The sequence below is a fragment of the Salmo trutta genome, chromosome 31 (genome assembly GCF_901001165.1).
Source record: "Salmo trutta chromosome 31, fSalTru1.1, whole genome shotgun sequence".
In the NCBI taxonomy this organism is placed as follows: Eukaryota; Metazoa; Chordata; class Actinopteri; order Salmoniformes; family Salmonidae; genus Salmo; species Salmo trutta.
In genome coordinates this window covers 40,657,851-40,670,727 of record NC_042987.1, presented here as the reverse complement: position 1 = coordinate 40,670,727, position 12,877 = coordinate 40,657,851, and the positions used below count along the sequence as shown (strand labels likewise).

General features: G+C 42.4%; 1 protein-coding gene across 1 annotated transcript in view; it reads right to left on the bottom strand.

Annotated features, from left to right (window-relative positions):
* The window catches only part of ptprma (protein tyrosine phosphatase receptor type Ma), a 286,344-nt gene that overhangs the window by 41,363 nt on the left and 232,104 nt on the right, over positions 1–12,877 (bottom strand). Inside the window, exon 19 of the mRNA XM_029724694.1 lies at positions 2,440–2,627. Coding sequence (XP_029580554.1) covers positions 2,440–2,627 — 188 coding nt within the window. The remainder of the gene's footprint in view (positions 1–2,439; positions 2,628–12,877) is intronic.

Below are 12,877 nucleotides of genomic sequence, written 5' to 3'. Positions count from 1 at the left end.
GTGTTTCTTCACGGTCTCCGCTGTTCCATAAGGTGTTTTTTTAAATCTAATTTTACTGCATCAGTTACTTGATGTGGAATAGAGTTCCATGTAGTCATGGCTCTCTGTAGTACTGTGTGCCTCCCATAGTATGTTCTGAACTTGGGGACTGTGAAGAGACCTCTTGTGGCATGTCTTGTGGGGTATGCATGGGTGTCCGAGCTGTGTGCCAGTAGTTTAGACAGGCAGCTCGGTGCATTCAACATGTCAATACCTCTCATAAATAAAAGTAGTGATGACGTCAATCTCTCCTCCACTTTCAGCCAGGAGAGATTGACATGCATATTATTAATATTAGCTCTCTGTGTACATCCAAGGGCCAGGCATACTGCCCTGTTCTGAGCCCATTGCAATTTTCCTAAGTCCTGACCACACGACTGAATAGTAGTCAAGGTGCGACAAAACTAGAGCCTGTAGGACCTGCCTTGTTGATAATGCTGTTAAGAAGGCAGAGCATCGCTTTATTATGGACAGACTTCTCCCCATCTTAGCTACTGTTGTATCAATATGTTTTGACAATGACAGTTTACAATCTAGGGTTACTCCAAGCAGTTTAGTCATCTCAACTTGCTCAATTTCCGCATTATTTATTACAATATTTAGTTGAGGTTAAGGGTTTAGTGAGTGTTTTGTTCCAAATACAATGCTTTTAGTTTTAGAAATATTTAGGGCTAACTTATTCCTTGCCACCCACTTTGAAACTAACTGCAGCTCTTTGTTGAGTGTTGCAGTCATTTCAGTCGCTGTAGTAGCTGACGTGTATAGTGTTGAGTCATCCGCATACATAGACACACTGGCTTTACTTAGTCAGTGGCATGTCATTAGTAAAAATTGAAAAAAGCAAGGGGCCTAAACAGTTACCCTGGGGAATTCCTGATTCTAACTGAATTATATTTGAGAGGCTTCCATTAAAGAACAGCCTCTGTGTTCTGTTAGACAAGTAACTCTTTATCCACATTATAGCAGGGGGTGTAAAGCCATAACACATACATTTTTCCAGCAGCAGACTATGATGGATAATGTCAAAAGCTGCACTGAAGTTTAACAAGACAGCCCCCACAATCATTTATTCATCAATTTCTCTCAGCCAATCATCAGTCATCAGTCATTTGTGTAAATACTGTGCTTGTTGAGTGTCCTTCCCTACAAGAATGCTGAAATTCTGTTGTCAATTTGTTTACTGTGAAATAGCATTGTATCCAAAAGTTTACTAAGGGTTGGTAACAGGCTGATTGGTCGGCTATTTGAGCCAACAAGACAGTTAGTGAGCATTTCTCATTTTCCAAGATGATCCATCCACCTGACAGGTGTGGCATATCAAGAAGCTGATTAAACAGCATGATCATTACATAGGTGCAGCTTGTGCTGGGGACAATAAAAGGCCACTCTAAAATGTGCAGTTTTGTCACACAACACAATGCCACAGATGTCTCAAGTTTTGAGGGAGCGTGCAATTGGCATGCTGACTGCAGCAATGTCCACAGAGCTGTTAACATTTAATGTTAATTTCTGTACAATAAGCTAGCTCCAATGTCATTTTAGAGAATTTGGCATTATGTCCAACCGACCTCACAACCGCAGACCACGTGTAACTACACCAGCCCAGGATCTCCACATCCGGCTTCTTCACCTGTGGAACCGTCTGAGACCAGCCACCTGGACAGCTGATGAAACGGGGGAGTATTTCTGTCTGTAATAAAGCCCTTTTGTTGTGGGCTTGGCTCCCAAGTGGGTGGGGCTAGGCCCTCCCAGGCCCACCCATGACTGTGTCCCTGCCCAGTCATGTGAAATCCCTAGATTAGGGCCTAATGAATTCATTTAAAGGGACTGATTTCCTTTATATGAACTGTAGCTCAGTAAAACCATTGAAATTGTTGCATGTTGCATTTATATTTTTGTTCAGCATAGTTATAGTAAATAAAACAGTCCCATAACAGCTTATTTTTACATTTTAAAAACTGTGAAAAGGCCCTAAATACTTTTCTGATTGTGACTTCAAAATTCATACAAATGAGCAGTGTAAAATAGAAACATTAAGGAAAGGTCAGGGAAAGGTCAGGGAAAGGTCAGGGAAAGGTCAGGGAAAGAGCTGGACATATTTTTTTGGGGGGCCTGATTTAAAAAAAAAAATGTGTCTATAGTGGTTCTACTGTTAACTATCTATTTATCAGTCTTATGACTTGGGGGTTAGAAGCTGTTCAGGGTCCTGTTGGTTCCAGACTTGATGCATCAGTACCGCTTGCCGTGCGGTAGCAGAGAGAACAGTCTATGACTTGCGTGGTTGGGAGTCAAAGCATACTACAGTATAGGGATAAGATATTTGATCAATACAACTGATTTCAGAAGGGAAAAAAGGCCAATCAAAGTCTGAAGGTACGTCTTTTTCCCAGTACAACTTACTTCTCCCATTGATTGTGAGGGTACACTCACTCCTAGTGTTGAGGGTGTGGCTGTGTGTGTCCATGAATGACAAGGCCTCGTCACAGTTTGTCCCCTGCTCCGTATAACTCTTATCCATAGAGTTAACCATCACTGTCATCTCCTGTCGAGTACTGCTCAACGTCTCTTTACGTTTCTTAGCCAGCTTCCTGTTTAGGAGAACACAAGACAAACAATAACAAATCAATAATTAATCAACAATCAATTAATCGATCATTATAATATCCTGCTTTGTAACGCTCAATTACGCTTCTTAGCCAGCTTCCTGTTTAGGAGAACACAAGACAAACAATAACAAATCAATAATTAATCAACAATCAATTAATCAATCATTATAATATCCTGCTTTGTAACGCTCAATTACGCTTCTTAGCCAGCTTCCTGTTTAGGAGAACACAAGACAAACAATAACAAATCAATAATTAATCAACAATCAATTAATCAATCATTATAATATCCTGCTTTGTAACGCTCAATTACGCTTCTTAGCCAGCTTCCTGTTTAGGAGAACACAAGACAAACAATAACAAATCAATAATTAATCAACAATCAATTAATCAATCATTATAATATCCTGCTTTGTAACGCTCAATTACGCTTCTTAGCCAGCTTCCTGTTTAGGAGAAAAAAAAAGAACAACAACAAAGATTATTAGTTAAAACAGAGATGTTAGAGATGACTCATACCTGGAAAGACATATGAAGGATTGGGTAGAAAAGACTGTGCTGAAGAGAGAGAGAGAGAAGTTAAATTCATTTGAAACTTTTTCCTCCCAATTCAAGCCAAGCAATCCGATCCATACCTTTTACCATCTAATTCATTTGGCAAGGCTTTGTGTTGTGAAGGCAGATACATCAGCGGGCCTGACGATGGTCAATTAGTCAGTGAATCTGGGGGTGGAGAAGCAATAATAGAGTTTGCTTGCCTCAAGAAACAACTTGTTTTCAGGACCTCCTCCAGAAAGACACGACTCTGGAACAAAATCACGCTATTTTGTGCAGATAATACACTTTTGGGATGTCTTTGGACTGGGTGCTTTTTGGGCCTCCTTCGGGCCAATTCAACTCAATGCAGTCTGTAACAAAACAACTACCTTATACTCAGACAAACATATACTTTGTGCACATTGAAAATAGATGGAAAAAGGGAGCCAGACCAGATTAAGCAGTGAATGAGTGTTGAGCCTCATCATGGTAGTCTACCCCATAGAGCCTCATCATGGTATTCTACCCCATAGAGCCTCATCATGGTAGTCTACTCCATAGAGCCTCATCATGGTATTCTACCCCATAGAGCCTCATCATGGTAGTCTACTCCATAGAGCCTCATCATGGTAGTCTACCCCATAGAGCCTCATCATGGTAGTCTACCCCATAGAGTCTCATCATGGTAGTCTACCCCATAGAGCCTCATCATGGTATTCTACCCCATAGAGCCTCATCATGGTAGTCTACCCCATAGAGCCTCATCATGGTAGTCTACCCCATAGAGCCTCATCATGGTATTCTACCCCATAGAGCCTCATCATGGTAGTCTACTCCATAGAGCCTCATCATGGTAGTCTACTTCATAGAGCCTCATCATGGTATTCTACCCCATAGAGCCTCATCATGGTAGTCTACCCCATAGAGCCTCATCATGGTAGTCTACTCCATAGAGCCTCATCATGGTAGTCTACCCCATAGAGCCTCATCATGGTAGTCTACCCCATAGAAATAGAGCCTCATCATGGTAGTCTACCCCATAGAGCCTCATCATGGTAGTCTACCCCATAGAGCCTCATCATGGTAGTCTACTCCATAGAAATAGAGCCTCATCATGGTAGTCTACCCCATAGAAATAGAGCCTCATGGTAGTCTACCCCATAGAGCCTCATCATGGTAGTCTACCCCATAGAGTCTCATCATGGTAGTCTACCCCATAGAGCCTCATCATGGTAGTCTACTCCATAGAGCCTCATCATGGTAGTCTACCCCATAGAGCCTCATCATGGTAGTCTACCCCATAGAGCCTCATCATGGTAGTCTACTCCATAGAGCCTCATCATGGTAGTCTACCCCATAGAGCCTCATCATGGTAGTCTACCCCATAGAGTCTCATCATGGTAGTCTACTCCATAGAGCCTCATCATGGTAGTCTACCCCATAGAGCCTCATCATGGTAGTCTACCCCATAGAGCCTCATCATGGTAGTCTACTCCATAGAGCCTCATCATGGTAGTCTACCCCATAGAGCCTCATCATGGTATTCTACCCCATAGAGCCTCATCATGGTAGTCTACCCCATAGAGCCTCATCATGGTAGTCTACCCCATAGAGCCTCATCATGGTAGTCTACCCCATAGAGCCTCATCATGGTATTCTACCCCATAGAGCCTCATCATGGTAGTCTACCCCATAGAGCCTCATCATGGTAGTCTACCCCATAGAGCCTCATCATGGTAGTCTACCCCATAGAGCCTCATCATGGTAGTCTACCCCATAGAGCCTCATCATGGTAGTCTACTCCATAGAGCCTCATCATGGTAGTCTACCCCATAGAGCCTCATCATGGTAGTCTACCCCATAGAGCCTCATCATGGTATTCTACCCCATAGAGCCTCATCATGGTATTCTACCCCATAGAGCCTCATCATGGTAGTCTACTCCATAGAGCCTCATCATGGTAGTCTACCCCATAGAGCCTCATCATGGTAGTCTACTCCACACACACACACCTCTGTCCAGTGATACATTTAAACTAAAGTTATCAAAATAGAGGAAAATAGAAATGCTCTCTCCTATTCAACCTGAAACAATACAGTATTGACCTGCCTGAACTTCTCTCTCCTATTCATCTGGCAACAATACAGTATTGACCTGTCTGTTCAAGTCCTCATTCTACAACACAATGCAGCTCACGTTCAATTTAAGGCTTCTGCATTGTGCCTCTGTACGTAATTATACTTAACAACAACATGCTCAAAATGTGTCCCCCTGACCTTTAATCTCTCTGTGTCTCTGTTTCTGTTTCTCTCTGTCTCTCTCTCTCTGGCTCTCTCTCTCTGGCTCTCTCTCTCTGGCTCGCTCTCTCTGTCTCGCTCTCTCTCTTTCTCTCTCTATCTCTCTCTCTCTCTCTGGCTCTCTCTCTGTGTCTCTCTCTCTCTCTCTCTCTCTCTCTGTGTCTCTGTCTCTCTCTCTGTCTCTCTCTCTCTGTTTCGTTCTCTCTCTTTCTCTCTCTCTCTGTCTCACTCTCTCTCTGGCTCTCTCTCTGTGTCTCTGTCTCTCTCTCTCTCTCGCTCTGTCTCTGTCTCTCTCTCTCTCTCTGTCTCGCTCTGTCTCTGTCTCGCTCTCTCTCTGTCTCTGTCTCTCTCTCTCTCTCTCTCTCTCTCTCTCCTCTCCTCTCCTCTCCTCTCCTCTCCTCTCCAATTCAAAACAGCTTGGTCGTGATCATACATAACAATCTACAGCTGCTAGTTACTGCAAGTGGCTTCGGGGGGAGAAATCTGTGTAAGGATGAACTATCCCCGTCTCCCTACTGCTTCCAAACACTTTATCAGTGGCTGTCTCAGTATGACCCTGATATGTATTTGACTAGGGTTTTTGTCACAAATGACACCCTATTCCCTATATAGTGCACTGCACATAGAGCTCTGCTTCAAAAGTAGTGCACTATATAGGGAATAGGGTGCCATTAGGGACGCTGGCTAGAAGCCTGCCTGACAGGACACACTGTGGGGGCTAATGACTCTCCTGCTGCGTTGTTTTGTCAAATCTCTGTTTTTTCAATTTGGACGCCGTCTCGTGCCATATGGCCCCATGCCCCCACCAGGCCCACAACACCAGACCCCCACCACCAGACCCCCAACATGCCCCCACCACCAGGCCCACAACACCAGACCCCCACCACCAGACCCCCACCAGGCCCACAACACCAGACCCCCACCATGCCCCCACCACCAGGCCCACAACACCAGACCCCCACCACCAGACCCCCACCAGGCCCACAACACCAGACCCCCACCAGGCCCACAACACCAGACCCCCACCAGGCCCACAACACCATGCCCCCACCACCAGACCCCACCACCAGACCCCCACCACCAGACCCCACCATCAGACCCCCACCACCAGAACCCCACCACCAGACCCCCACCACCAGACCCCACCACCATGCCCCCACCACCAGAACCCCACCACCAGACCCCCACCACCAGACCCCACCACCATGCCCCCACCACCAGACCCCCACCATGCCCCCACCAGGTAGTTAGATGAAATGAGTAGTTAGAAAATGAGAAGTTAGATGAAATGAGTAGCTAGATGAAAGGAGTAGTTAGATGAAATTAGTAGTTAGAAAATGAGAAGTTAGATGAAATGAGTAGCTAGATGAAATGAGTAGTTAGGGTAATGAGTAGTTAAATGAAATGAGTAGTTAGAGAAAATGAGTAGTTAGATGAAATTAGTAGTTAGATGAATTGAGTAGTTACAGAAAATGAGTAGTTAAATGAAATGAGTACTTAGAAAATGAGAAGTTAGATGAAATGAGTAGTTAGAGAAAATGAGTAGTTAGATGAAATGAGTAGTTAGAGAAAATGAGTAGTTAGATGAAATGAGTAGTTAGATGAAATGAGTAGTTAGATGAATTGAGTAGTTACAGAAAATGAGTAGTTAGTAGAAATTAGTAGTAAAATGAAATGAGTAGTTAGATGACATGAGTAGTTAGTGGAAATGAGTAGTAAAATGAAATGAGTAGTTAGATGAAATGAGTAGTTACAGAAAATGAGTAGTTAGATGAAATGAGTAGTTAGATGAAATGAGTAGTTACAGAAAATGAGTAGTTAGATGAAATGAGTAGTTAGATAGATGAAATGAGTAGTTAGATGAAATGAGTAGTTAGATGAAATGAGTAGTTAAATGAAATGAGTAGTTAGGGTAATGAGTAGTTAGATGAAATGAGTAGTTAGATGAAATGAGTAGTTACAGAAAATGAGTAGTTAGATGAAATGAGTAGTTAGATGAAATGAGTACTTAGAAAATGAGTAGCTAGATGAAATGAGTAGTTAGATGAAAGGAGTAGTTAGATGAAATGAGTAGTTAGATGAAATGAGTAGTTACAGAAAATGAGTAGTTAGATGAAATGAGTAGTTAGATGAAATGAGTACTTAGAAAATGAGTAGCTAGATGAAATGAGTAGTTAGATGAAATGAGTAGTTAGATGAAATGAGTACTTAGAAAATGAGAAGTTAGATGAAATGAGTAGTTAGATGAAATGAGTAGCTAGATGAAATGAGTAGCTAGATGAAATGAGTAGTTAGATGAAATGAGTACTTAGAAAATGAGTAGCTAGATGAAATGAGTAGTTAGATGAAATGAGTAGTTAGAGTAAATTATGCCATATAGAACCAAAAAGGGTCAATTGATTGCTTCATATGGCCCTCAGAAAGGTTCTATACAGAAATCCCATTTATTTTTAGAGTACATTAGTTTGTAGGTACTCTGAGATGCTCAGTTGCTAGTCTAATTTAGCACCATTACAGGAACCTACATGGTGTGCTGTAATGCAGCTCTCTAGGTGTTATAGGAAGACTGATGGATGGCTTTATAATAGAGAGAGTAGGAAGAGAAGGATGATGTGTATGTGTGTGTATGAGCGTGCGTGTGTGTGTTGATGAATGTGACCAATGAGCATTCATCAAATTCTGAAATAGTTATTGTAGGTAAATAACTAGCCTTGGACTAGACAAAGACTTTGTTATTCCAAAAGGCATCCATAGGGCTCTGGTCAAAGGTCGTGCACTATATAGGGAATAGGGTGCCATAAGGCTCTGGTCAAAGGTCGTGCACTATATAGGGAATAGGGTGCCATAAGGCTCTGGTCAAAGGTCGTGCACTATATAGGGAAGAGGGTTCCATAGGGCTCTGGTCAAAAGTAGTGCACTATATAGGGAAGAGGGTTCCATAGGGCTCTGGTCAAAAGTAGTGCACTATATAGGGAAGAGGGTTCCATAGGGCTCTGGTCAAAAGTAGTGCACTAAATAGGGAAGAGGGTTCCACAGGGCTCTGGTCAAAAGTAGTGCACTAAATAGGGAAGAGGGTTCCATAGGGCTCTGGTCAAAAGTAGTGCACTATATAGGGAAGAGGGTTCCATTTGGGACTCACAAACCCCTGATGAGATCTGACTACAGTCAAACTACACACAACCCAGCAAACAATAAAATGTCCTGAGAACATTTGGCTACATTCCAATTAGGTCCCTTAAGGCTTTTGATGCAACATTATCCCACTGACGTTCCCGAGACAGTCTAAAAACGTTGTGTGAAGTTCCCAAGTGAACGTTCTCTGGAGGACCTTTGTGTAGTTTCCTGGACATCACTAAGGACCATGTCATGACCTTATTTGGACATTCTAAGGACATTCATTTGATTAGTCCTTAGGACCTCGTGTGATGGTCCCAAGGGAACGTTCTAGTTCCCTGTAAGTTACTGGACGTCACTGAGGACCATGTCAGGACCTTTTTAGGACCTTCGTAGGACTTTGATAAAGCTTGAAGAATTTTGAAAATAATAATAGGCAAATGTTGTACAATCCAGCTGTACTAAGCTCTTATATGAGACTTACCCAAGAAGACTCATAGCTGTAATCACTGCCAATGGTGTTTCTAACATGTTTAGACTCAAAGTATCAATGTATGTTAGAAGTTTATTTTTCATTAAGCATATTATAGCCCCCAGTATATATACTGGGACCTCAGGTCCGTCACTCAGCAGATAAAGCACCGTGTCATGGACTGGGACCTCCTGTACTTAGCTACAGTACACGCAGAACCATGAAAATAAAAAGCTCAATAGAAGCTATTTAGCGAACTAACGATAATGGACATAGGTTTGGTTTGGTTAGGTTAGGTTTAATTCAGTTTCCAATTCATTCAGGCCCGGGAAGTTAATTGAAGTGGGACATTTTTTATTAACGAATTGCCTGAATTGAAAATGCAAGAAGTGAAAAATAAATAGGAGATTTTGAAATAGACTGAATTGAAAACTGAAACTTCAAGGTTGGATGACACAGCCAAGTAAAAGTAGAAATAATGGTTAGAACTATAGTAACACTGCCCTTATCAGCCTGTTATAACATGTCTGTTATCTGTTATAACACTGCCCTTATCAGCCTGTTATAGCATGTCTGTTATAACACTGCCCTTATCAGCCTGTTATAACATGTCTGTTATAGCATGTCTGTTATAACATGTCTGTTATAACACTGCCCTTATCAGCCTGTTATAACATGTCTGTTATAGCATGTCTGTTATAACACTGCTATTATCAGCCTGTTATAGCATGTCTGTTATAGCATGTCTGTTATAATACTTCCCTTATCAGCCTGTTATAGCATGTCTGTTATAACATGTCTGTTATAATACTTCCCTTATCAGCCTGTTATAGCATGTCTGTTATAGCATGTCTGTTATAACATGTCTGTTATAGCATGTCTGTTATAACACTGCCTTTATCAGCCTGTTATAGCATGTCTGTTATAGCATGTCTGTTATAATACTTCCCTTATCAGCCTGTTATAGCATGTCTGTTATAACATGTCTGTTATAATACTTCCCTTATCAGCCTGTTATAGCATGTCTGTTATAGCATGTCTGTTATAACATGTCTGTTATAGCATGTCTGTTATAACACTGCCTTTATCAGCCTGTTATAGCATGTCTGTTATAGCATGTCTGTTATAGCATGTCTGTTATAACATGTCTGTTATAGCATGTATGTTATAACACTTCCCTTATCAGCCTGTTATAGCATGTCTGTTATAGCATGTCTGTTATAACATGTCTGTTATAGCATGTCTGTTGTAGCATGTCTGTTATAACACTGCCCTTATCAGCCTCTTATAACATGTCTGTTATAGCATGCCTGTTATAACATGTCTGTTATAGCATGTCTGTTATAACACTGCCCTTATCAGCCTGTTATAACACTGCCCTTATCAGCCTGTTATAACATGTCTGTTATAACACTGCCCTTATCAGCCTGTTATAACATGTCTGTTATAGCATGTCTGTTATAACATGTCTGTTATAACATGTCTGTTATAACATGTCTGTTATAGCATGTCTGTTACATAGTGGCAGCTGAATGGTGTCCTTGGACCCAGACCTTTGTCAAGTACTTCATCTCCCAACGTTCAGCAGACAAAGAGGCTTTGGAAATGAACACTTTTCAAGGTTGTTTTGATTTGTGTGCTGGTAAATAATTGGATGTTTCGAGACGCAATGAGGCAGCTGCACACTTGCACACTGCACGCACACACACACACACACCACAGGAGGCTGGTGGCACCTTAATTGGGGAGGGCCAGGCTCGTGGAAACGGATGGAGCGGAATGAGTGGAACGGCATCAAATACATCAAACACATGGTTTCCATGGTTTCCATGGTTTCCATGGTTTCCATGTGTTTGATACCATTCCATTAAATCCCGTTCCAGACATTACTATGAGCCGTCCTCCCCCTCAGCAGCCTCCTGTCACACACACACACACACACACACACACACACACACACACACACACACACACACACACACACACACACACACACACACACACACACACACACACACACACACACACACACACACACACACACTGAGCTGAACAATAGCTGAACAATAGCTTAATGTTAGAGATTGCCTTTGTGTGCTTAGTGTACACACATTCAATGGAGTCCTCATAACCTAGTGGAGTCCTCATAACCTAGTGGAGTCCTCATAACCTAGTGGAGTCCTCATAACCTAGTGGAGTCCTCATAAACTAATGGAGTCCTCATGACCTAATGGAGTCCTCATAACCTAGTGGAGTCCTCATAACCTAGTGGAGTCCTCATAACCTAGTGGAGTCCTTATAACCTAATGGAGTCCTCATGACCTAATGGAGTCCTCATAACCTAGTGGAGTCCTTATAACCTAATGGAGTCCTCATAAACAAGTGGTCCTCATAACCTAGTGGAGTCCTCTTAACCTAGTGGAGTCCTCATAACCTAGTGGAGTCCTCATAAATTAGTGGTCCTCATAACCTAATGGAGTCCTCATAACCTAGTGGAGTCCTCATAAACTAATGGAGTCCTCATGACCTAATGGAGTCCTCATAACCTAGTGGAGTCCTCATAACCTAGTGGAGTCCTCATAACCTAGTGGAGTCCTTATAACCTAATGGAGTCCTCATAAACAAGTGGTCCTCATAACCTAGTGGAGTCCTCTTAACCTAGTGGAGTCCTCATAACCTAGTGGAGTCCTCATAAATTAGTGGTCCTCATAACCTAGTGGAGTCCTCATAACCTAATGGAGTCCTCATAACCTAGTGGAGTCCTCATAACCTAGTGGAGTCCTTATAAACTAGTGGAGTCCTCATAACCTAATGGAGTCCTCATAACCTAATGGAGTCCTCATAACCTAATGGAGTCCTCATAACCTAATGGAGTCCTCATAAACTAGTGGAGTCCTCATAACCTAGTGTAGTCCTCATAACCTAGTGGAGTCCTAGTGGAGTCCTCATAAACTAGTGGAGTCCTTATAAACTAGTGTAGTCCTCATAACCTAGTGGAGTCCTAGTGGAGTCCTCATAACCTAGTGGAGTCCTTATAAACTAGTGGAGTCCTCATAACCTAATGGAGTCCTCATAACCTAGTGGAGTCCTCATAACCTAGTGGAGTCCTCATAACCTAGTGGAGTCCTCATAACCTAATGGAGTCCTCATAACCTAATGGAGTCCTCATAACCTAATGGAGTCCTCATAAACTAGTGGAGTCCTCATAACCTAGTGTAGTCCTCATAATCTAGTGGAGTCCTAGTGGAGTCCTCATAAACTAGTGGAGTCCTTATAAACTAGTGTAGTCCTCATAACCTAGTGGAGTCCTAGTGGAGTCCTCATAACCTAGTGTAGTCCTCATAACCTAGTGGAGTCCTAGTGGAGTCCTCATAACCTAGTGGAGTCCTTATAAACTAGTGGAGTCCTCATAACCTAATGGAGTCCTCATAACCTAGTGGAGTCCTCATAACCTAGTGGAGTCCTCATAACCTAGTGGAGTCCTCATAACCTAATGGAGTCCTCATAACCTAGTGGAGTCCTCATAACCTAGTGGAGTCCTCATAACCTAATGGAGTCCTCATAACCTAGTGGAGTCCTCATAACCTAGTGGAGTCCTCATAACCTAGTGGAGTCCTCATAACCTAGTGGAGTCCTCATAAACTAGTGGAGTCCTCATGATCTAATGTAGTCCTCATAACCTAATGGAGTCCTCATAACCTAATGGAGTCCTCATAACCTAGTGGAGTCCTCATAACCTAGTGGAGTCCTCATAACCTAGTGGAGTCCTCATAACCTAGTGGAGTCCTCATAACCTAGTGGAGTCCTCATAA